The following is a 24,415-nucleotide window of genomic DNA, read 5'->3' on the forward strand; positions in this document are numbered from 1 at the left end:
CATAGGATCAAAAATCACTCTACAATTCCACTCTTTTGTCAATCGACTGACAGATAATAAATTCTGTGGAAACGAAGGAGCATGAAGAACATGCGACAATTGAAGAGTAAGGGTAATAGACATGTTTCCTTGCCCTACAATTGGGGAAGAGCTACCATCAGCAAGACGTACCCCTTTTTGACCTGTCACAGGTTTTAAACTCACAAAGTTGCTCGAGTTTCTGCACAAGTGACCAGAGGCTCCAGAATCAATGACCCACCTACCACCTTGGCCAAGAAGGCCATCTCTTGCCGAGCCTGCAACCTCTGCACCAGGAGGCTTCGAAGCGGATGAACATAAGGCAAGGAGCTCATCATATTCAGCCCTGCTAAGAGTTACAGAGTCATTGGAATAATTTTCACCTGGTTTAGCCCCTTGAGCCATAAGATAAAATGATGGGCTTGATTAAAAAAAAGGTACAACCACACGCGCACCCAGTTTGCTGAAAATTCAAATCTGATTCACAACCAGCTATACAACTGGCTGTATCTAGTTTTAATTTCACAGATAAACCCTGAGATTCATGACCATCGACTGTAATATGACGACTATTCAGACCCAATATATCACATCCACCTTAACAATGAACTGCTATAGGCAGCATATCACACCACCAACAGAGATAGCACTAAAGACCTGCTCCACACTCCGCAGATCAACGACAGCTGATGGCCTTCACCAAAATACCTTGAAGCTTCAACACAACTTTCTTCCAGACTTGACGTCAAACCTAATTCCAGATCAACGTCTAAAAAAAGAAAAACTTTCAGCAATCCAGATCTCCACCTGATCTGGTTCCACGATCATTAGATTTTTCTCTCCACCTTCATGCGACTTCAACCTTCACGCTATCTCCTGGTTGGGTCTTCAAAGAGTTTCCAGATCTGGCAGCAGACAACTTCAACTACAATAGAAGGAATATCAGATCTGAATATGATATGATTTTGAGAAATCTAACTTCGATAGAGAATATCTGATCTGAAGGAATATGCAGGACCACGACTTATATAAGAATCCCTACAGTTTTTTTTTCTTCCGACAACCAGAACATTAAAGAAATGGTGATATAAGCAGATTAACATCTGTTCTCACAGCACTCCTGCTACTGCCAAAAAAAAACATATCACGACACAGCCTGCTGCTCATGCCTGCTGCTTCCACGAACAGAAATCGTTATTAACATTATGTTTTCACAGCACTAATGCTACGACCAAAAAAAAATCACGAACCAGCAAGAATCACGCCTGCTGATATTCATGTTCTGAAAGTGAACAGCCAAATAAGATCCAAGAAGAACTCGGCACCCAGATTCACAACCAATGACAGCATGTTATTAAAAAAAAATAATTTCAGGACTCAGCAGGGAACTTGGCAACCATATTCACGACCCACGATGACAGGCGCACGCAGAAGCATAGAATCACGACATCCAGAAACTGTCAGTTGTTTTTTTTTCAGCAACAAACAAAAACTTTTCATATTCAGATCTTAATGACACACACTCATCGTGTCAAAGATCTATCATCAGAGAAAAAGGAGCGACACACCTGTTTCCACCTTTTTCAGTTTTATTTGAATAAATTTTTTTTTTTGAGTAGGTCGATCACGCTCCCGGGATCTACCGCTTTGATACCATGTTGACGATCTGAAAGCAAATGCAGAAATCGAGGCAGAGAGAGAGAGAGAGAGAGAGAGAGAGAGAGAGAGAGAGAGAGAGACGGCTGTAGGAAACAATAGAATTTATTTTTTGATTAGGGCTCCTCTCTATGTTAAATAGAGAGAGAGGCCAAAGAAGTGAAATTACACGTAAGTCCCTCATTAGAATAAAAATTCAAATAGCCTCTAGTTTAGGAAAACTTAACCATAAAACCTCTTAATCTCAACAAGTTATTTTCCCGAAGTTTAGAACATTTACACAACTTCTAATCACTGCCATAACATTAAACCTTATTCTTAGTAATACACACACACTCAAACATTGAGTCTCAAACTTTCCTTTGTCAATAACTCAACTGCTCTGTTAATAAAAGTATCACATACTCTCACATATTGTTCTAACCAAATTGTCCCAACTAGATGATCTTTTAAAAAAAAAAACAAATCAGCTATCCTGAAATTTGTGTTAAATCATTTTTAGCAAACAATCGTCCAATATAGATTGCAGTTAGTCAAAAAAATGCATCGATATGGTTTAAAAGAAACAAGACAATTCATGCACAGAGAGGCAATATACCATTGACAACGCTAATGGAAATCAAACATGAACAGAAACCACTACTCTTAAATATAACCTTTCATGTAGTGTGAAATGATATACAGTTTTAACGTGGTCTTTATAATGTGAGATATACTGTATGGATCACCCAGTATAAGATACGTAAGACTGTTCAAGCAAGATATAGTCCCTCAATGAAAGTATGTTTACTAATATTTCTCTTTCATAATACATTTTTTTCAAAAGAAAAATCACAATCTACAACAACCCACGAAATTCTGGGCTTATAAAACAAAATGGAATCTGATACGGCATATACAGACTTTAGTTAATCTGGAATCCACCGCAGGCATCAAGAACCCAGGTTTATTCAAGAAGTTAAAGAAATCTATGTTAGGTTGTCCTTATTGAAAGGAAATCATCAACCGACAGATTCAAGACACCCTGCTTCACATATTATGTAGAATCCAACGCAATAGGTTAAAAGAAATCAATCTAACGAAGAATAATCAAGGTGACCAACATCATATATGATCAAGAAACCATTACGCTTAAGAGAAGGAAACAAATCCGAAAACCCATCTGATTAAAACATATACGATCAAGAAAATCAATGTGTTCCAGAGAATGAATCAAATCAGGAAAAGAAATTACCCCTAACCGTTCAGATTTGAAGATTTAGGGCTTGGCCAGCCAGACTCCGAGTTGGATCGTTTTAGAAATCATCCGCTCAGAATCCCAACCCCTTTTTCCTCATGACCATCGCGACCCTTGCCAGAAATCTCCAGCCCTCGGGATGTTTTTTCCGACAAGCAGGGTAAAAATAAACCCTGAAATATAGACAACCATCAGGTGTCCCTTGCCGACCCGACCTCACCTCAAATCAATCGATACCCTACAACATCAGAGCAGAATCCTACCTTTTCTTTTCCGGCAACGGATGAGGTTGACGATCGAGCTCAGGTACCCTCCCCCCCCGACACTATGCTTCTTGTTGCCGACTCTGAAATCGTCAAGAGAAGAGGGATGAGAGGCGAGCAAAGAGAGAAGGAATTTGAGAGGAGAGAAACGCGAGGGCACAACCTCCTCTACGTTTCCCCCTTTTATCATGGCGATCCCCCATCTCCGATGGACCGGGAGAGTCGGTTACCTCCTGTAACGCCTCCCTTCCCCCGATTTGCCATTTCCACTTCTTGAGTAAGAATCGTGCCCTAAGCACGATTCTGAAACTCAAGTTTTAATAAAACTCAAAACGGGTCCGGGTCCGAACTCGATAACCTATAGTGCCGGATCCATTTTACTGTGGATCCGGATCTATAACAAATTATTAACCCACTCAACCCATTGGATCCTCCATGATGTGGGTTCGAAATAACACCACTTGGGCAAATCCTTAAATGGATCCATTTGGGTCCACGGGGATTCGACCCAACCCATATAGTTTGTACCCTATTGCGTACTCCATTTGGATCCAGTGAAGGGATCCTAGACCCCAAATCCCCCTATTTTTCGTAGTTATTACAAGGCCATAGCCAGGTCTAGCACAGAAGCGAAATATAGATCAATGGCAGCAGCTACAACTGAAGTAACATGGATCAGACATCTGTTGACGGAAGTAGGAGAACTGATTTTCAAAAGCGTTCTCTTGTGTGACAATCAAAGTGCTATCAATATGTCATTCAATCCCATCTATCACAGTCGTGCCAAACATATTGAAATTGATCAACATTTTGTAAGACAGAAGGTCGAAGAAAAGGAAATTGAACCAGAATACGTTCGGACTGTTGATCAAGTTGCTGACTTGTTTACAAAAGGACTTATCAAGGACAAATTTTGGATGTTAAAAGGCAAGTTGTTCATGGTTCAAAACCATGTACAACTTGAGGGTGAGTGAAAAAACGTCATTCACGACTGGGTCTAGATCTCAAGACCCAATTCATCTTGTTTATTAATGCATGCTCATTAATGGCATGTTGTCATATTTGTATAACATGTAATGGGTATTTTCGTACCCTAATCATTGTACAACAACATACTTATTGAGAAGCAAAACCGCAGACCCGTATTGGGTTTTCTCTACAGCCTTCAGAGCGTCTCTCTCCTCCCTCCTTGCTTTCTCACAAGGATCACCCTTAATGTATATTTTTTCAAAAATTACCATTGGAAGGTCATACTAATATCATTTTAAATTATTAGTGATATTTCATTTTTTTATTTGTTAATACCAAGTAACTTTTTTATGTTTTCTGTATGATCCCACACCGAGCTCCATGCACACACACTTACAAAACCTTTGGCGTATTATGTCCATGTTCAAGACGTCATGTCCAGGCATTTGAAGATCCAGGATTGTTCTTGCTGTGTGTATGCGCGCACACACACACACATGTTCAAATACTTCTAGTTTAAAGTTGGAAGCATTCGACTAGGTCAAACAACATTATTAAGGTGTTGCCTGCTTTGAAAATTTTCTTGTTAAAGAAAATCTAAAACAAAGTATAGTTTTATAATTTTAGCTCAAGAAAACTGAAGTGATGTTTTTGCCTCAAAGGCAACAACAAATCTTGAATATCCCACTGCTTTAAGGTCATTGTGGTAATTTTGGCTGATTGAACACTTCTAGGTTTAATTTAAATGAGTTGAGTTAAAGCTTATATATATATGCTGCAATTACATGTATATACAAATGACTTATCAAATCCAGATTATTTCCTTCTTTTAGTAAATCTTATCTCATGAATGCAATCTATGTGCTCCGTTTAGTAAAGATCGTCATTTGGATTGCTGGATTCAATACTGGAGCAGGATTTTTCAGCAATGGAAAAATCAATGGACCTAAATGCACAAAAAAATTCCAACTCAAAACACATGATTTTGTGTTGAAAACATTATCCAAGGGCTGATCCCCACTAAATCGAGCATGTTGAACACTTGTACAACATCAGATTGAGTCAAAACAACTTGCGTCATCAAATCTCTGCTAGATTTTACATATAAACGATTATATATATATATCATGTCACTGATATCACCAATATTATCATGATATTTTTCTGAGATTTTCAAAAAACACATTTTTTACATATTTTAAGTATTTGATTTCTATTTTTCGTTTCTTTTATTATTTTAGAAACTTTTCTAGATGTTTCTTTATATTTTTGCAAGAAAACTAATTATTTCTTAATATTTTTTAGATGTTAAAGCTTCCAATTTTCCTAAGATTTTTTTGAGAAAAACAACTTTTTGACAAACTGAGAAAAACCTTGTTGAGAATGGTATATATATGCATTTTTTAGAACCACTTTGTCATTTTTTTTATGACAGGACCTCATTGTCATGTGGATCTGCTAAGTCCATTAAAAAATCATGCTCTATGTGCTTTTTGCTTAATTTGAACTATGTATTATGGATGTGTGCATGTCCATGTTCTACAAGCTAAGTTCTGGGCTTGCAAGCATTTGAAGATACAGGATTGACCTTGCCGATCCTCTAATGCTAACCACGGCTCTTTACCAGATAATTGATATAATATAGATATAGCGCACCCATCTTTCACGTTACTGGAGTTGCTTGATACTTCTTGTCAGAGTAAATTACAAAGAAACCACCCGTGTGATTAATAAACCTCAACATATTTAAAACAAACGGTGATAGTTATATTTTAATTGATTTTTTTTCTAACTGCAAATGACAGTTATATTATTACACAACAACAACAACTATGCCTTCATCCCAAAACAATTGGGGTCGGCGATATGAACCAAAAAAGAAAATCATTTTGGGTCTTCCACATGAATCCTTCTCCTCCTATCATTTCTATCCAATGCCATGTCCTCGGTGAGGTTCAAAGCATTCATATCCTTTCCTATCATCTCCATCCATGTCTTCCTAGGCCTACCCCGACCTCTTTTAACTAATATATTTTCCCATTTCTTCGTCCTTCTAATTGGAGCATCATTAGGTCTTCGCCGAATATGTTCAAACCACCGTAAACGATTCTCTCTCATCTTATTTTCAATGGGTGCAACGCCTACCTTCTTACGTATATCCTCGTTCTGAATCTTATCTTTTATTGTATTTCCACACATCCAAGCATACACATCTCAGCTACACTCATTTTTTGAATATGATGTCTCTTGGCAGCCCAACATTCCGTACCATATAGTAAAGCGGGCCTAATAGTCGTCCTATAAAACTTTCCCTTCAACCGCAATGGCATTCTACGATCGCACAACACTCCAGTTGCACTTTTCCATTTCATCCACCCAACCTTTATCTTATGATTTACATCTCCATCAATTTCTCCATACTTTTGAATGATAGATCCCAAATATTTGAAACAATCATCCACCGGTATTTCTTGCTCACCAAGCTTCACTACACTCCCATCACTACTTCGTTGCTTACTAAACCGACATTCCATGTATTTTGTCTTACTCTTACTCAACTTAAAACCTCTTGCTTCCAATGTCTGTCTCCATAATTCTAACTTAGCATTAACCCCAACTCTAGACTCATCAATCAAAACAATATCATCAGCAAATACACCACGACACATTTTCTTGAATTGATCTCGTAAGCCCATCCGTCACTATAGCAAATAAGAAAGGGCTTAAAGCAGATCTTTGATGTAACCCAACCGTTATAGGAAAATTGGTTGTCACCCCTCCACAAGTGCGGACATTGGTTACTACTCCTTCATACATATCTGATGCAGGACAGGACCCGATTGGGCCCATCATGTCACCCGATCCGCCACAAAGGACAGATGAGGGGCTTCACGTGTATGACCCCCTTGCAGGTACGGAGCCGCGACGCAGGGAGGTACCCCTGCGCACCTACTCCAGGCGTGGTGGAGTTCGCACGTCGCAGAACCAACAAACAGATGGAAGTTGACCCGGATCACGGTTCAGATCCAAACCTGGACCCGCGACCCGGGTCCAATAAATAGCCTTTAAAAGTCCCACTCCTAGGGTTGCGTGGGCAGACAGTTTGGAAAGCTTCAGCCATCATTCTCTTTCTGCATTTTGCTTATTCCTCTTTACTTGCATCCTTGTTTTCATTAAATTCTTTACTGTTAGTTGTTTTTCCCATTGTTTATTGAAACTTATTGAGGTTAATAAAGAAGTTCAGCCACACCGATTCACGGTGGGCCTCTGTGTTCACTCCTCCTCTGACGTGGGCTGCATCAAAGTGGTATCAGAGCCAACGCCCACCTTCATCAGCGATATGGCTCTTGAAGCAGGGACCGATCCGGTACGAGGAGAGGAACGTGAGGAGGCTTGCAGTGAAGATCCGATGCTGCGTGTGATGGATGTGCTCACAAAAATCCAAGAAAACATGTTGCAGATGAGCAAGGACATTGCCGGTCTATCAAAAAGAATGGATGGCTTCGATGAACGACTGGTGACCCTTGAATCATCCAGGACACAACCCATAGTTGCAGGCGCAGATCTGGTGGATGGCGCGGCGACAGGCGTGAACCCTGACCTTTTTTCAATTTGTCCGCCGAACCAACTTCAGCATAGTCGTATCCCTTCGCTCTCGACGGCACCGATGCACACTCCCAATCCAGGTACTTTCCAGCTACCTTGGAGCGTTTCGATGGGCGACGTTCCCTCTGTGGGGGTACCGAACTCAAGGCAGTTAGCCAATGTGGCTGCATCGCAGGCTAATTCGACCCTGCAGGGAATCAACGTCCCACTGGGTCCTTTTGAAGGCCCGGTTCTGGGGTACCAACACCCTGCGACCACGTCGCAGGCCGACCTGAATCATCGGGACCCCGATATTACGTTGGGCCTATCGGTAGGCCCCAGCTCGTGGCAACTGGGGGCACTACAGGCCGGGACGGGACGACAGGGCCCCAGCGTTTCTCTGGGTATCTCATCGGGCCCTGTTCTGTCGACCCGACCCAGGGAGACAACCTGCTACCCCCCTGACTTAGCGCACGGAGGCCTAGCGACCGCGTACCCGCGCACTGGAGCAGGGGGGGCCCTGCTGATCTTATTGAACCCAGGAGGGTCCGGTCCAGCCCTCATGACTACAGGGCCCAGGCCCGGGCCCGCGTCGCTGGGACCGTCCGTTGGGTCTCAGGGAGTGGGTTTGGACCCAGAACCCCTTCATCCAGCTTACCCCGTTGGGTCCGGTTCGCAGGCTGTCCCGAACCAGATCCAACTCGTTAAATTTTATCCCCATGATGGACCCACTACCGACCCAGACCCATATCGGACCCGGACGGAGCTCCAGTTTGGATTTGAGCCGGGTCAAAACCAGACCCATAATATTATGGATCGGGGATCGAGTTCAAACCAAGCCTCTTATCCCCACAATTCGAACCTCGATCCAACCCATCCATATCTGGGTCCGACGAGTAGTGTAGGAGCGGGCCTGATCCATATCCCATGGGGCGACTCAACCCATCAAGATAACCACCAGACCCTGTACCTAAAACCAAACCCACCTGTCCACCCAATCCTGACCCAGAACCCACTATAGCACCCGACCCAACACCATATTCCTAACCCACAACCATATTATGCCAACCCTACCCGCCAGGAACCCAAACCCCATCCGAACCCTCCACCCTACCTTGGACTTCCCATCATCCCAGTACCCCAATACCCGCCGCAGATGGTGCCCACTCACGGGCAAGCCAGACCGAGGCAATGTCAGCAGGAACCGGTGCGCCCTGATCGCCGACCCCTCATCGGGAGAGTTCGACAGCACCAACATCCCGGCGAGCAGTACCGCACTACTAACAATGAAACAGTATGGGATGACGACATCTTCTGGAACGAGCATCCTGCAGGAATGGTGGAGCCGCGACAGCAGAGAGCACCAGAGCACTCCTCCACTTACGGGGTGAAACTGGATCTTCCGGAATTTGCGGGGCGATTCGATGCGGAGCAGTTCTTCGACTGGTCTTATGCAGTGCAGTTCTTCTTCGACTATCACACCGTCGCTGAACATCGTTGTGTCTCGCTAGCGTCTACGCGATTGAGAGGCCTAGCACAGACATGGTGGGTGGAGCTACAACGATCGAGGGAGCGACAGAGATTAGAGCGCGTACAGTCGTGGGAGGAAATGCAGAGATTGATGCAGTCAAAATTTGTGCCTTCGGATCACGCCGAGCGAGCCTACAAGGAATACCTGACCCTGCGCCAAGGCTCCCGAACTATAGCAGAGTACACCGCAGAGTTCCATTGTCTTTCCCTGCGTGTGCAGATCGAGGAAACAACTCGTCAGCAGGTCACGAGGTACATTTCGGGTCTCCGTCCTGCTATCTCTGATGATTTTAGTTGTGTCACAGTTGAGACATTAGATCAGGCCAGCAGTTACGCCATGAACATCGAGGACAAGCTGAAGCGGAGGCAAGAATATAGGACGTCCCGTAGTGAACCCACCAGTCGACCTAAGTCGGGTTTCCCAACCAGGGGAGCAAGCTCCCCTAGTGATTCAATGCCTAGAGCAGACCTTAGCAAACCGGATCAGTCAAGCCCAGCTTTCGACACCCGGTCCAAAGCCAAACCTAGTGAGTTGACCCTTCATTGTTTTAGATGTCAAGAGTTAGGGCATGTCGCGTCCAAGTGTCCCACCGTGAGCAGGAACACCCATCTTGTTGAAGGAATTGTAGAGTCTAGCATCCGCAAGTGAGAGTGATAGTGATGACAAGTCATTAGTTGAAGACGAGGATGAGAGGGGAGTTATAGAGTTCGACGGTAACGTCGAAAGTTTGTTGTTCATCCGTCATGTGTTGACCACACCCCGAGAATCGGCCCCATCGAAATGGTTAAGGAATAACATTTTCAGGACCCGGTGCAACTGTGAGGGTCACGCTTGTGATGTCATCATTGACACCGGAGCTTGTGAGAACATGGTGTCCGAGAGTGTGGTTTCTACCTTAAAACTCAACACCGAGAAGTTGTCCCAACCCTATAAGATGGCCTGGTTCAAGAAAGGAAATGAGGTTCCCATCACTCAGCGATGCCTAGTCTGGTTTTCCATGGGGGAACACTACCATGATGAGGTGTGGTGTGATGTAGCCCCTATGCACGCGTGTCACATTCTGTTGGGTCGCCTCTGGCAGTTTGATCGCCAAACAACTCACGATGGCCGCAAGAACACATACTCCTTTATCTTTAATGGCCATAAGATAGTCCTTCTACCTATCAAGGAGACCGACTTTCCCACCGTGGACAAACCTGAGCGAGTCCCCCGACTAGCAGGCCTCTCGTACCGGCTTTTCTTGAATCATTGTCAGGAAGATGGCTATTGTTATGCCCTGGTGGCAAAGCCCGTGATGAGTTCGTCAATGTCCATTCCTGCGGACGTTGCCCCTCTTCTAGAGGAGTTCCGCGACATCATGCCGGATGACCTACCTGATGGATTACCTTCGACAAGGGTAGTTCAACATGTCATTGACTTTGTGCCAGGGTCGAGCCTACCCAACCTTCCTGCATATCACATGAACCCCTCCGAGCACACTGAGTTATTAAGACAGGTTCATGAATTACTGCAAAAGGGTTTCATTCGCGAGAGTGTTAGCCCTTGTGCAGTACTCGCCTTACTCACTCCTAAGAAAGATGGGTCCATGCGCATGTGTGTCGATAGCCGCGCGATCAATCGCATCACAGTCAAATACCGTTTTCCCATTCCTCGTTTGGATGATATGTTTGATATGTTATTTGGTGCCTCCATTTTCTCTAAAATAGATTTAAAAAGCGGGTATCACCAGATTCGTATACGAGAAGGGGATGAGTAGAAAACGGCATTCAAGACACGTGATGGATTGTACGAGTGGTTAGTCATGCTGTTTGGGTTATCTAATGCCCCAAGTACCTTCATGAACATGATGACCCAAGTCTTGCGTCCGTGTATTGGGAAGTTTGTTGTTTACTTTGACGATATTCTGATTTATAGTTCGTCGTTGTCCGATCATTTGAGTCACCTGCGTCAAGTCTTAGGTATTTTGAGGAAGGAAAAATTGTACGCCAATGCAAAAAAGTGTGAGTTTATGACGTCCAGTGTCGTGTTCTTAGGTTTTATTGTGTCATCTTATGGCGTCAAGGCCGACCCCTCAAAAGTCCTCGCGATTGTCGATTGGCGTACCCCAAAGACTATAGGAGAGATCCGTAGCTTCCACGGGTTAGCCATTTTTTACCGACGTTTCGTGAGAAATTTTAGTACTCTCATGGCCCCCATCAGGGAGTGCCTAAAAGGTACTAGTTTTCATTGGACGCCCGCGACTGGAAAAGCCTTTACGATCATCAAAGAAAAAATGACCAGTGCTCCTGTCTTAGCTCTTCTTGATTTTAATGCAGTCTTTGAGGTTGAGTGTGATGCCTCCAAAGTGGGGATTGGCGCTGTCTTGAGTCAGAACCGTAGACCCGTTGCCTTCTTTAGTGAGAAGCTGACTCAGGCCAGGTGCCAATACTCCACTTACGATGTTGAGTTTTATGCCGTGGTGCAAGCCCTTCGTTATTGGAGACATTATCTCATTTATAAGGAATTTGTCTTGTACACGGACCATGAGGCCTTGAAGTATCTGAATAGTCAAAAGAAGTTGAGTGCTCGTCATGCCAAGCGGGTCAGCTTCTTGCAAGAGTACACCTTTTCGCTTCGCCATCAATCTGGTACCCTGAACAAGGTGGCTGACGCTCTTAGTAGGAAAAACAGCCTTCTGATGACTATGTCAGTGCAGGTCATTGGCTTCGAGCAATGCAAGGAATTATACCCCACGGATCCTGATTTTCACCAAGTCTGGGAATGGTGTATCTCTTCAGATCGCACCCTCGACCCCCGTTTCTGTATTCATAATGGTTACCTCTTCCGTGGGAACAAATTATGTGTGCCCAATTTCTTCCTTAGGCTTCAGTTGATTTCTGAATTACATGAAGGAGGGTTAGCAGGGCATTTCGGGCATGATAAGACGTTCGCTCTTTTAGATGAACGATACTTTTGGCCCAAAATGCGCAAAGATGCTGTCAAGTTCATCCAAGGGTGTCATGTGTGTTAAGTGTCCAAGGGTCATCGTCAGAATAGTGGTCTGTATACTCCGTTACCCATTCCTGAACGGCCGTGGGAGCACGTATCCATGGATTTTATCGTGGGCCTTCCCCGCACACCACGTCGTTTTGATTCAATTTTAGTAGTTGTTGACCGGTTCTCCAAAATGGCTATCTTTGTCCCGTGTAAGGGAACCACCGATGCCTCTTTAGTCGCCTCATATTATTTCAAGGATGTTGCCCGATTCCATGGTCTACCTCACACAATCACTTCTGATCGTGACACGCGTTTTATGAGTCACTCTTGGAAATCGTTATGGGCCCTGTTGAAGACTAAGATTCAGTTCAGTAGTGCGTATCACCCCCAGAGTGATGGCCAAACCGAAGTTGTGAACCGCACCTTAGGAAATTTGTTACGGAATCTAGTGGGGGAAAATGTCAAAACTTGGGACCTCGTATTGCCCCAAGTCGAGTTCGCATATAACAACTCCATTAACCGTTCTACTGGTAAATCTCTGTTCCAAGTAGTGTATGGTCGGTCACCCACCCATGTCATCGACCTAGCCCCTGTGTCAGATCTCTCAGCTCCAGCTCCGGATGCCTTTGATGCCGTCGAGTATATGCGTGACATTCACCGACAAGTCCGTGTCAAACTTGTTGAAAGCTACGAGGCCTACAAAGCTTTCGTAGATCAGGGTCGTCGTGATATCCACTTCCAGGTCGGTCAACTCGTCTGGGTGTATCTGCGTCTAGAGCGTTTTCCTGTAGGCACCTATAGCAAATTAAGTCCTAAGAAGTATGGCCCTTTTAGGATCCTTCAACGATTGGGTTCGAATGCCTACCTCCTTGAGCTGCCCGATGATTGGCATATTTCTCCTATTTTCAACGTGGCTGATCTATATGCTTACTGTGGCAACAACAAGTCGTCAGAGCCGACTTCTTCCCAACCAGGGGAGAATGATGCAAGACAGGACCCGATTGGGCCCATCGTGCCACCCGATCCGCCACAAAGGACAGATGAGGGGCTTCACGTGTATGACCCCCTTGCAGGTACGGAGCCGCGACACAGGGAGGTACCCCTGCGCACCTACTCCAAGCGTGGTGGAGTTCGCACGTCACAGAACCAGCAAACAGATGGAAGTTGACCCGGATCGCGGTTCGGATCCAAACCTGGACCCGCGACCCGGGTCCAATAAATAGCCTTTAAAAGGCCCACTCCTAGGGTTGCGTGGGCAGACAGTTTTGGAAGCTTCAGCCGTCATTCTCTTTCTGCATTTTGCTTATTCCTTATTACTTGCATCCTTGTTTTCATTAAATTCTTTACTGTTAGTTGTTTTTCCCATTGTTTATTGAAACTTATTGAGGTTAATAAAGAAGTTCAGTCACACCGATTCACGGTGGGCCTCTGTGTTCACTCCTCTTCTGACGTGGGCTGCATCAATATCTTTAATTATACTAATGTACTTGAGAGAAACACCTTTCTTCATCATTGTCCACCAGAGAACGTCCCTAGGTACTCTATCGTATGCCTTCTCCAAATCAATAAAAACCATATGCAAATCTTTTTTCCTCTCTCTATTTCTCTTAATAAGTTGTCTAATAAGATATATAGCTTCCATAACTGATCTTCCAGGCATAAAACCAAATTGATTTTTTGATATCATGACAACCTTCTTCAACCTAGACTCAATCACCCTTTCCCAAAGTTTCATAGTATGACTCATGAGTTTTATACCACGATAGTTTGTGCAATCTTGTATATCACCCTTATTCTTATATAGAGGCACCAAAGTACTCTTCTTCCACTCATTAGGCATCTTATTTGTCCGCCAAATCTTGTTAAAAAGATTTGTCAAGCATTTTGAACCTTTCTCTTCCAAGCTTTGATAGGTATACCATCTGGGCCAACTGGCCTTCTTGATTTCATTTTCTTCAAAGCCTCTGCAATTTCTTTCTTTTGAATCTTGCGCATGAAGTCACGATTCATCTCATGAAAAGGAATGGAGAAGTCTCCAAAATCCTGAGCATGACTTCCATTAAATAGCTTATCAAAATAATCTTTCCATCTCTCCTTAATCTCCTCATCTTTGACTAAAACCCTTTGCGTTTTATCTTTGATACATCTAACCATACCCAGATCCCTTGATTTTCTATCTCTCATCTTTGCAAGCCTATAAATATCCTTCTCGCCCTCTTTGGTATCCAACTTGTCGTAAACCTCCTTATATACCTTATCCCTCTCGTTTCGAACTGCTTTTTTTAGCTGCCTTCTTTGCTATCATATACTTCTCCAAATTCTCATTATTACGACTCTTACTTAAATTTCTATAACACTCTTTTTTAACCTTAATAGCTAATTTGACATCCTCGTTCCACCATGATGTATTCTTACCTAGCAGTGCACCGCCTTTAGACTCACCCAATACCTCCTTAGCCACATTTCTCATGCCACCCACTATCTTATTCCACATTGATTCTGAATCCTCTTCGAGACACCAATCAACTTTCTTAACTACATGCTCTACAAACATACCTTGTTTAGCTCCTTTCAGTGCCCACCACTTAATTCTAGGATCTATACTATGTCTATCCCTTTTGCGGCATTGTCTAATTCTAAGATCTAAAATTAAGACTCTATGTTGTGTAGCTACACTTTCTCCCGGTATAACCTTACAATCGATGCAACAACCCCTATATCTCTTTTTAAGTAGGAAAAAATTTATCTGACTCGTATTAACCCCACTTTTAAATGTTACTAGGTGAGACTCCCTCTTCCTATAGAAAGTGTTTGCTAAGATCATATCATAGGACAAACCAAAATCTAAAATCCTTTCTTCACTTTCGTTTCTTTCTCCTATACCATAGCCTCCATGGATACTCTCAAATCCATCCCTACTAATGCCTACATGTCCATTAAAGTCACCGCCGATGAAAAGCTTTTATCCATAAGATATCCCTTGTACTACTCCATCTAAATCTTCCCAAAATTGACGCTTAATGGAATCATCTAAACCTACTTGAGGTGCATAAACACTAATAATATTAATAATATCCGTACCTAATACTAATTTAATAAGTAAAATCCTATCACCCTTCCTATGGACCTCAACTACATTATCTATAAACTCACGACTCATAACATTCCTTACTCCATTTCTTTTCCTATTTATTCATGTATACCAAATCTTATATTCCCAAGATTCTATCACTTTTGCTTTCTTACCTACCCATTAGGTCTCTTGTAGACATAAAATATCAAATTTTCTCCTACACATAACATCTACTAATTCTACCAACTTACCACCCTATGTTCCAAGTGGCTAACCTAATTTTATGGTCTTGGACTAACTTCTTTACCCCCACCCGTTCAACAAAGTGAGGGAACCCTTTCCTATTTGACACCACACCCGGGCACCGGTGTGACGCGTTATATTATTAGTAAAGGAAAAATTACTTTTTGCATTAGGTGGGTATTGAAATGCATTAAGGAAAAACAGGCCGATGAATGTAGCAATAGAAAGGTTTGGTGGTTCTTTGTGGATGCTGATGAGTTGGACAGCTTTTTGTAATTTACTCTGCATGTTAATTGATAGAGATTTTCTTGTATGCTTTCTTATTTGACTAGTCTTTTGCTATCACAAAGCAGATCAGATGATAACAGAATTTTCTTTCATTATGCTGAATGTCGTTGTTCATTTTTCGAACTCATGTATTTGCATGGGAAGAGAACCCTTGATTTTTTAGCCATGTCGGGTTTGATTCTGTTGCAGGAGCAACCTCGTTTTTCCCTTGGAAAATACAAGATGATCAGGTTTTGTCAAATAAATTCTCTTTTCGAGGCACTATTTTCATATGTTATATCTAGTTAGAAATGTGAGACCTCTGATGGGCTTTGCATGTTGTTAGATTGCGTACTATCCACATAGCTGTAATGGTGCAACAGTCTCAACTTCCTAATTTTTAATTACTTTTGTGTTTATTTTTCTTTTCTCCTTAATGAGCTGCTATGTGATAAATCTGTCACTGGCACTTTTCTTAAGCATTCAAACGCAGCAGACATTCTAATGGTTGTACATATTTTACAGAATGCTGCCTTCCTTGCACAAAACAGGAGTCTTGGCATAACTGATGCTGTAGTTCAAGCTTTGCATGATGCTGGCTACGACAACCAAACCAAACAGCAAGTAATGATCCAGTCCATCGACAGCGCTGTGCTGATTAAGTTGCAGCAGCAAACCAACTACACGCTTGTGTATAAGATCGATAAGATCATTGGCAGCATCCTTGATTCTGCTATCCAGGACATAAAAAAGTTTGCAAGTGTTGTTTCCATTCAGAGGGGATCTGTGTTCACAGCATTTAACCCAGTTACTGCAGGATCTACCGACGTTGTTAATAAGATCCGTTCTGCAAACTTATCTGCTTACATATATGACTTGAGAAACGAATTCACCTCTATCTATGCAGATTTTTTCTCAGATCCCAACATGCAAGCTAATTCATATATTGGTGCGGGGTTTAATGGCCTTATCACTGGTTTTCCAGCCACTGTAAAAACATTCTTGAGTAAGTCTTCTTTCATTTTACTGTTACCCTTTTGCTCTTATCAAATGCTTGTGAAAAGCATTTGTGGCGTCTTCCATATGCCCCAACTACCTATGATGGTTTAAATGCCACAGATCTATGAACCATGTATTGAATCTGTATGGAGCCTATATCAAATTTCATGTGTATTGCAAATGAGGATCTCATACCCATGAATCTGAGATTCAAAAGTAACCTCAGACTCATGAATCTTTGGCTTGAAGGGAGAGTGTTAATCCAGAGATACATTTATCTCATATATGAAACTCATATCCATCTCTCTCTCTCTCAACAAACCTCATCAAGCACTAGATTTTAAATTCTGTTGGAAATCGTAGGATCTGAGATCCGAGGTAATTACATGCACCCTTAAACTTATTGACACTTTCACATAATTGACAGTGGTGTTTTTTTTTTTGTAGAAAATGCATGTTACGACCTGAAAACCAAGCCAGCTTACATGCAGATTCCCGCACCTGGTGGCCTGCTGTCTATCCTAGCTCAGGTGCCACCAGCACCAGCACCAAGCCCACCTCTTACAGGTTCAGATGTAACAGAGCCGGCCTTACCCCCTGTCTCGCCGAAACCACCAGTCACTCCTGCCGGATCAGCGTCTCCCCCATCGTCTCCGAGTCGGAATGGTGCTTCACAGATCTCATATAGCATTCCCTTATATCTTCTCATGCTGCTGTTCAGCCTCCTGCTGCATTCTTGAATGCATGACGGGCTACACATTTTTGGGCTTGGTGAAGGTTCTGGCTTACCGTGATCCTCCTCCTCCTCTCTCTCTCTCTCTCGGCTTGTCAGATACTATCATGTCTTTTGCAGTTTTTTCTGATTCTTTTCTGTTTCATGTTTCCTCCGTTGGTATTGCCGTTTCTCTCTCTTTGTGAGGGGGGCTCCTGTAAAATGTCATTGAACTTGTAATCTTCTCCTTTCAGATTATGTACCCTATGCATTTCTTTTGGTTTTTTCTTTTTCTCATTTCTCCTGGTTTTTTTTCTTCCCACCCTGTGCTAACCGCACTCTTTATCTCCCTTAGCTTATATGTTATTTTGCAGAAAAAAAAAATAAAAACAAAAAAAAAACCCTCTTTTTCTGACAGCTTTTAGCATCCTTTTGGCACACAAGGTTTGGTTTTTCGGGACAGACGCACGTACGTCCAACAAAGACCACGCGAGATGCTCACTCATCTGTCATGTACGGTAAGAACATTACACGTTGCAGGTTCAATAAGACGTGTTTTTTTTCATCTTTATAAATGATTTATCAAGTTGTGACTCAATCGGACTTCGTAGATGAGTTCAGCGTGGTGGATCTGTTCGGGATCATGTCTTTTTTCATAAGAAATACTTTCTTCAAGAAATTTTGGTTTATTTATGGCCGTCTATTTTTGCATCGTTGAAAAATTATTCTCGCATATGGAAGTTTTTTTTGAGAAATTTTGGTGCATTTATGGCCGTCTATTCTTGCGTCGTCTAAAATTCATGCTCACATGTCGAAACAGTGATCCAAGCACTGATCCACAGTAAACGAACCATGATGACCATATAGAGTTAAATTGGTTGTGCCTACAAACAATTGTAACATAAACCCACAAGCAAGAAGTAGCAAAGATCTGGATAAATAGAAGAGCAAAAGGAGATAAAACAAGAGATTTACATAGTTCAGCCTTCTGGTCTATGTCCACAAGCCAAGAAAAAGCTAAAAATCTATTAACTAATTGTGAAGAATACAATAGCTATAACAGCACTCTCGAAGCCCCAAAATTCTAATACACTAAAAGCTGTGCGTGCGTGTGTAGCCATCATACGTAGGGATGCACACGAGCAGAGCTTGGCATGTTCAAGCTCCAGGTAAACTGGCGTACATGCTTGGCTCGAGTTCATTCCAAGCCTGAACCATTGGTGTTCAAGCTCGTACCAAATATCGAGTCGAGCCTGGCTCAGCAGAGAGAGAGAAACGAATCTGGCAAGGTGCCGGGCCTCGGCGAGCTTCTCAGCCGCGCATCACCCCTTGACAAGCATCTTGCAGATGGCATTTTCCTGAAAGAGTCGATCACAGCCTTCTTCACTAGGGACTCAGCATGCCAGGTGCAGCCATGGTCACACAGTGCCGAGACAACAATCGAGAGGGCCACTCAACAGTCGATCTTCAACCCGAAGGCGATGATATGCATCATCCGGTCGGTGCGGGCGAGGTGATCAACGACGATAAAGAAGGTGGTATTGCCGCTGGAGAGGTTGAGGGCTTCAACAAAGTGCTGGTGGTCCAGGGCATCGAGACGCTCCTGCATGGGCGGCCACATCTAGTTGGGCTTCAACAGCTTGTTAACCATGTATAAATTTCAGCAAGCCAATCAAACAATAATGACATGAAACATTGATAGCACATTCAGGTCAGCTATGCATGATTATGACTTGGCAAAACCTGAACCCAATAATTTATTGTTTTTATCAAGTTTGGGTATGTTTTGATGGGTCAAAAATTGGACTCATTAATAGTTCTAAAACCTAGTAACATATAACACTGATTAAACCCACTAATAGCACAACCAATTCAATGTTTGAAAACTCTATGCATACCAAACACAAATCCGGGGTCGATTGGTGTGCTGGAATTAATACATAGTTATATATTTAAATTGTCAACATTTGTGTATTTGGTAGGTTAGCGTTTTGTTTTATGTTGAAGAGGTCATGATTTCAAGTATTATTTTAAACAGTAGGTTCTACCGTCAAACTTTTAAGAACAATAATTTTGTGTCACGTATAAGGGTAAAATTATAAAAATTTTAAAACCTTGAACAACTCAACATCCATTCATGATTGGAGCAATTTGATTAACCAAGTAAAAGCTTTGGTGTGAATTTTCAATCGTTCAAACTTTTGGTGTGCTCATGAATTGGACTGAAAAGTTTGAAGGTATTTAAAATTTTCTAGAGAGAAAATTCAAAATTGTATTCTTTACGGCAAAAAATGGTGGTTTTGAATATAAACCTATTGAAAGGGAGGGGAGGGGATATGAGGGTCGTGGCCGGAGGAGGTTCAGAGCTGGAATCCCTTCTCGATTGGCATCCAGAGCTCATATTTGTTTCCCTATCGTGCCGCTCTGCCGCCTTTCGATGAGGTTTCTTTCACCACCATCATCGGACCCTGTCGGTGCAAGACCACACTCTTGCACTTTCGTACTCACAACATAGAACCCAAGGCAAATGTTCACGTCCTCGCCCGCACTTGGATCTATAGTGCTATCCATGTTACACATTTTTCGAGGGAAAATCTCTACCAGCATTTTGGAAGTTTTTAGCTTCTCGTAAATCTGCATGGATTGTGAGGTAGGTTTACGGTGACTTATCATGCGTGCATAGACTTATGTTGCTTATGCAAGTCTTTTCATGCTAAGAAATTTGTGTACTAAACAAGTTGCGTAATTATAAAAATATAAATAAATATATTACATTCTTTATGAATAAAATGTTTATTTACACATGCATTATGCATGTTGTAAACAAATATATGTATGCGGATTTTGAATGTTTAATATATATATATCCAAGTTCTTCGAGTATATTCACACCAGTGTATTTCAAATTTTAGGAACATATACATACAAGTGTATTTTCAGATTTTTTTATGAATGCATGTATGTATGTAGTTCAGGTTACTGATTATGCATGTTTCTAAATTGTTGCGTAATCATATTTGTTTTAAGGTTGCGTATAAAGAAAAAAATGAGTTCTTGACAAATCAGAGTTTTATTAATTTTGACATGCATAATACCTAATGAATAGCACATTGAATGATGAATGATATAATGCATGTGAATTGCATGATGAGTAAATTGTGTGAGGATCAATTTGTAATATGTGATTATTTTTTCTTATGTGAGGTCAACTAAATGATTGAGCCCAGTCAGGTGGCTCATGACCTTGAGTATGATCAACTTAACTAAGATATGTTAGTGCTCCAAATGTGTGGCCGATAACTTTATGATAGGTTAACTTCAATAATACCCGTTTTAGGCCCAATAGAGGCTATTGAATCTATAAATGATTAATTATGTTTTAAAAGCATGTATGTCAATAGAATTAATTAAATGATAAAGAATGCATATGTCAAATTCTCCAATAGCTTACAATAATAGAGTAAACGGTACATAAGGCTCTGTGAGGTTTTATTTAACTACGAAGAGCTATTTTTTATTGTCAGCCACGGAGATAAGGGGACCACCAATGTCATGGGTGGTAGTAAGATTGTTTCAGTTGAAAGAGAAATTTGATATATCAAGTAACAAGTGTTGGGGTTTCTCTCTCGTTGAATCATCCCAATAGAAAAAGGAAAAGATATGCAAGGCCAGGGTAATATGATACAAGTTGGTTGAATATACCTTTGTGTTGAGCATCTAATCTAAATATTTGTGTCATACCCGCAGAGAGATAAAAGAGAAATAAAACTATAATTTACATATAGTAAAGCATAGCATGCAACATCTAAGAATGAAAATATAAATAAAATGAATCGTAAGTCACCCATGGTACGTTGAATGCTTTGTCTGCACTGATAGGTCATGCACAGATGGAATATTCATACATAAGTAAGATTGATTGTGAAAATGCATACGCAATGTTTATTGGAAAACATGTTTCATGTCTGCCTATTTCTATGTTTTTATGCTTAGTTATTGTGTTCTTTCTAGGAGCTATTCTGACTCCCTGCTAAAGACCATTTTAGGTAAAAGCTAGAGCGGTTGCAGGAAGATAAGGTGGCATCAAATGACCAATCATCTTCCTTTCCTGGCATTGAATACTAGATTCATATCATTAAATATTTTGAAAAAACAATAATGTTATTCCAGACTTTGTAATTACCGTTTTATGGAATGAAATCATTTTGAAAAAATATTATCCACCTTAAATTCAGTATTGTTGTGATTGACCAATATGTAACTCGATCAAGCTTTTGACCCTAAAGTTAAAAAGGTTTTCGTTGATGATTTCAAAAGAAAAAAATTTAAATTTTTAATGTTTTTCAGGTTAAAATCTTGGGGCATTATAGGACATCCCTATGAAAGGAGACCTAGGACTTGAGAGGGGTTTGGTGTAAATAGGAAATCTAGTTTGACTACGAAACCAAACCATAGGGGGGCAATTTTTCTAGAGTCTTAGGCTAGCTAAACCCCAACCAGTATCATGTAAGGTCATAATCAGCCTTTTAAAACCCCTTCTCATAATTTTTGAAGAATAAAGAGAAAAGAGAGAGAGAGAGAGAGAGAGAGGAGAAGAGAATGAGCCTAAGAAGGAAGAAGAAGAAGCCCTAACCCCAAGTAAGGCCCTTTTCTTTTTCAGTGATCAACCATGGAAGCCAACCACCATACTTTTTCTTTATTGTTTTACAAAAATAACTGTATAAGGTTTGTAAATTGACCTTGGACAACATCTACATGAGAAGAAAGGGAGATCTATGGGGGTTTTTTTCTGATTTTGTTTGGTGTTGAGTATTTTTCTTTACGATTTGTTGTCATTTGTGAGTTTGTTTGCGATTTTTTATTCATTTACACATCAAAGGTATGAGATTTCTCATTATTCAGTATGTTTAGGGTTTAATATAGATTGATCAAGCATGAAATCATGTTCCTACGATTCATTTTAATGTATATATTGATTTTTAAACCCTAGTTTTGACTAATTTATTCATTTTTAATAATAGATATGATTTAGTTCATTTTTTATGAAAGAACTATATAATTTAATGCTTGAATTTATGTTATATTTGATTTGATGTTTACAACATGTTAAATATGCCCATGCAAAGTTTTAATATGGTTTAGATGTATTAAAAATATACTCAACGGTTTTCATAAACCAAAAAGCTTTTTCAGAATTTGCTTTTGAGAAAAACATATTTTTCTTGCTTGGAAATGTTGGATTTTGGTTTAAATGTTATTTATGTGATTACAACATGTTTAGATGTTGATATACATGTGTATGATATAGTCATGATTTATAAAAAATCCTTTGATGCATGAATGTCGTATATTCTTATGAAAATCACGAAAATAGTTTGAGTTTTATTTAAAAAGCACGTTGTTCAATTTTTATGAGCCTGAATACTTTTCAAGAACTTTATAGTTAACTCAAACGATTTGGCCAAATTTTCTAAATTTTGGATGGACATTTCAGACACATAGAGGATGTTCTAGAAAAAAAATTAGCACCGTGGATGAGAAATTACAACCTCCGAAAGTTAGAACACAATTTTGTATACGACCGTACTATTTTATAAATTTTATTTATCTTAATCTATTATATGATTATAGCTAAATTTTTTATATGTGTTAGTTTACATATCAAAGGACTTTTAAGAAAAATTTGATACATACATTCATTATAATCTATGAGTTAAAAATCATGAAAGATGGCTCCAAAATCTGTTTTTTTTTGTAGCACAGCCTATCCTAAAACTTAGGCAGGCTGCAGTGCATAAATTTTAATTTATAAGTCAGAAGGTTTAGACTTAATCTTTGAGGGAGATTATTTGAGACATGTTCATATACCTAATTTTTATAGAATTTTGCTCTTTATGAAAAGTTGCGGGAATGACAATACTTCAGAGGGACTGAATCGAAGAGGCCTGTTCGATAAACAAAAAATTGGTTTCAATAAATTATTGATTTCTCGCTACTCGAAACTTCGATTGAGGCAAGGTTTGTGGCTATATTTAAGTAACACATCTGAGCATATATTGTTAAATTTTTATTCACTATGGTTTGACCGTGACATATCGACTGATAAAATTAAGTCATTGCAGTTCTAAGTTAAAACTTTTGTGATTTCAGTGTTTTGGTTCTGAAAGTGGCCAGTGAGACATGGTTTGGTTTTAGATTTGAACCTTGGGATTGATGCGCTTTATGATGTATGATATTGTATGTATGCTCATGTGAATCATGTTGCCCTGATATGTGGCTTATGATCATTATTTGGCGTCAAATGGGTAATGCCTATTTGAATGCATGATATGGTTTGAAAGAGTAAACCAAATTGTATTGTGGCTTATGAGTAAGCTATATGTAAGCATATAGATGGTTGTGTATTGGTGCATATGAATGTAATAATCCGATACATGCATTGTTCATGAAATGGTGCATCCTACACAACCCTAAAAGTTGACTGCAACTCTTCATGAGAAAACTCAACATCAATCCTCGGTTGGTTTTTAAATCTAGACCAACCTCGTTTGGCAACACCCAAACAGTCTTGACAACCCAGTTTCTGTCTTCAAAATTGTTCTGACCTTGTTTGGCGAGACCTAAACAGTCTCGACAACCCAGTTTCTATTTTTAAAATTGACCTGACCTCGTTCGTCGAGACCCAAGCGATCTTGGTAACCCAGTTTTTATTTTTAAACTGGCTTGACCATGTTCAATGAAACCCAAACAGTCTTAACAACCCAACTCTTGTTTTTAAAATTGGATTGACCTCATTCGCCGAGACCCAAGCAAACTTGGCAACCTAGTTCCTATTTTTAAACTAGTTTGACCTCGTTCGACGAGATTCAAACAGTCTCAACAATCA

General features: G+C 40.9%; 1 protein-coding gene across 1 annotated transcript in view; it reads left to right on the forward strand.

Annotated features, from left to right (window-relative positions):
* The window catches only part of LOC149838442 (glycerophosphodiester phosphodiesterase GDPDL1-like), a 41,162-nt gene extending 23,336 nt beyond the window's left edge, over positions 1–17,826 (forward strand). The window contains exons 8-9 of the mRNA XM_090006594.1: positions 16,344–16,824; positions 17,265–17,826. Coding sequence (XP_089862720.1) covers positions 16,344–16,824; positions 17,265–17,557 — 774 coding nt within the window. The 3' untranslated portion in view covers positions 17,558–17,826. The remainder of the gene's footprint in view (positions 1–16,343; positions 16,825–17,264) is intronic.
* Positions 17,827–24,415: the final 6,589 nt, after the last annotated feature.

Source organism: Nuphar pumila, chromosome 5 (assembly GCF_984573655.1).
Source record: "Nuphar pumila chromosome 5, dmNupPumi1.hap1.1, whole genome shotgun sequence".
Lineage (NCBI taxonomy): Eukaryota > Viridiplantae > Streptophyta > Magnoliopsida > Nymphaeales > Nymphaeaceae > Nuphar > Nuphar pumila.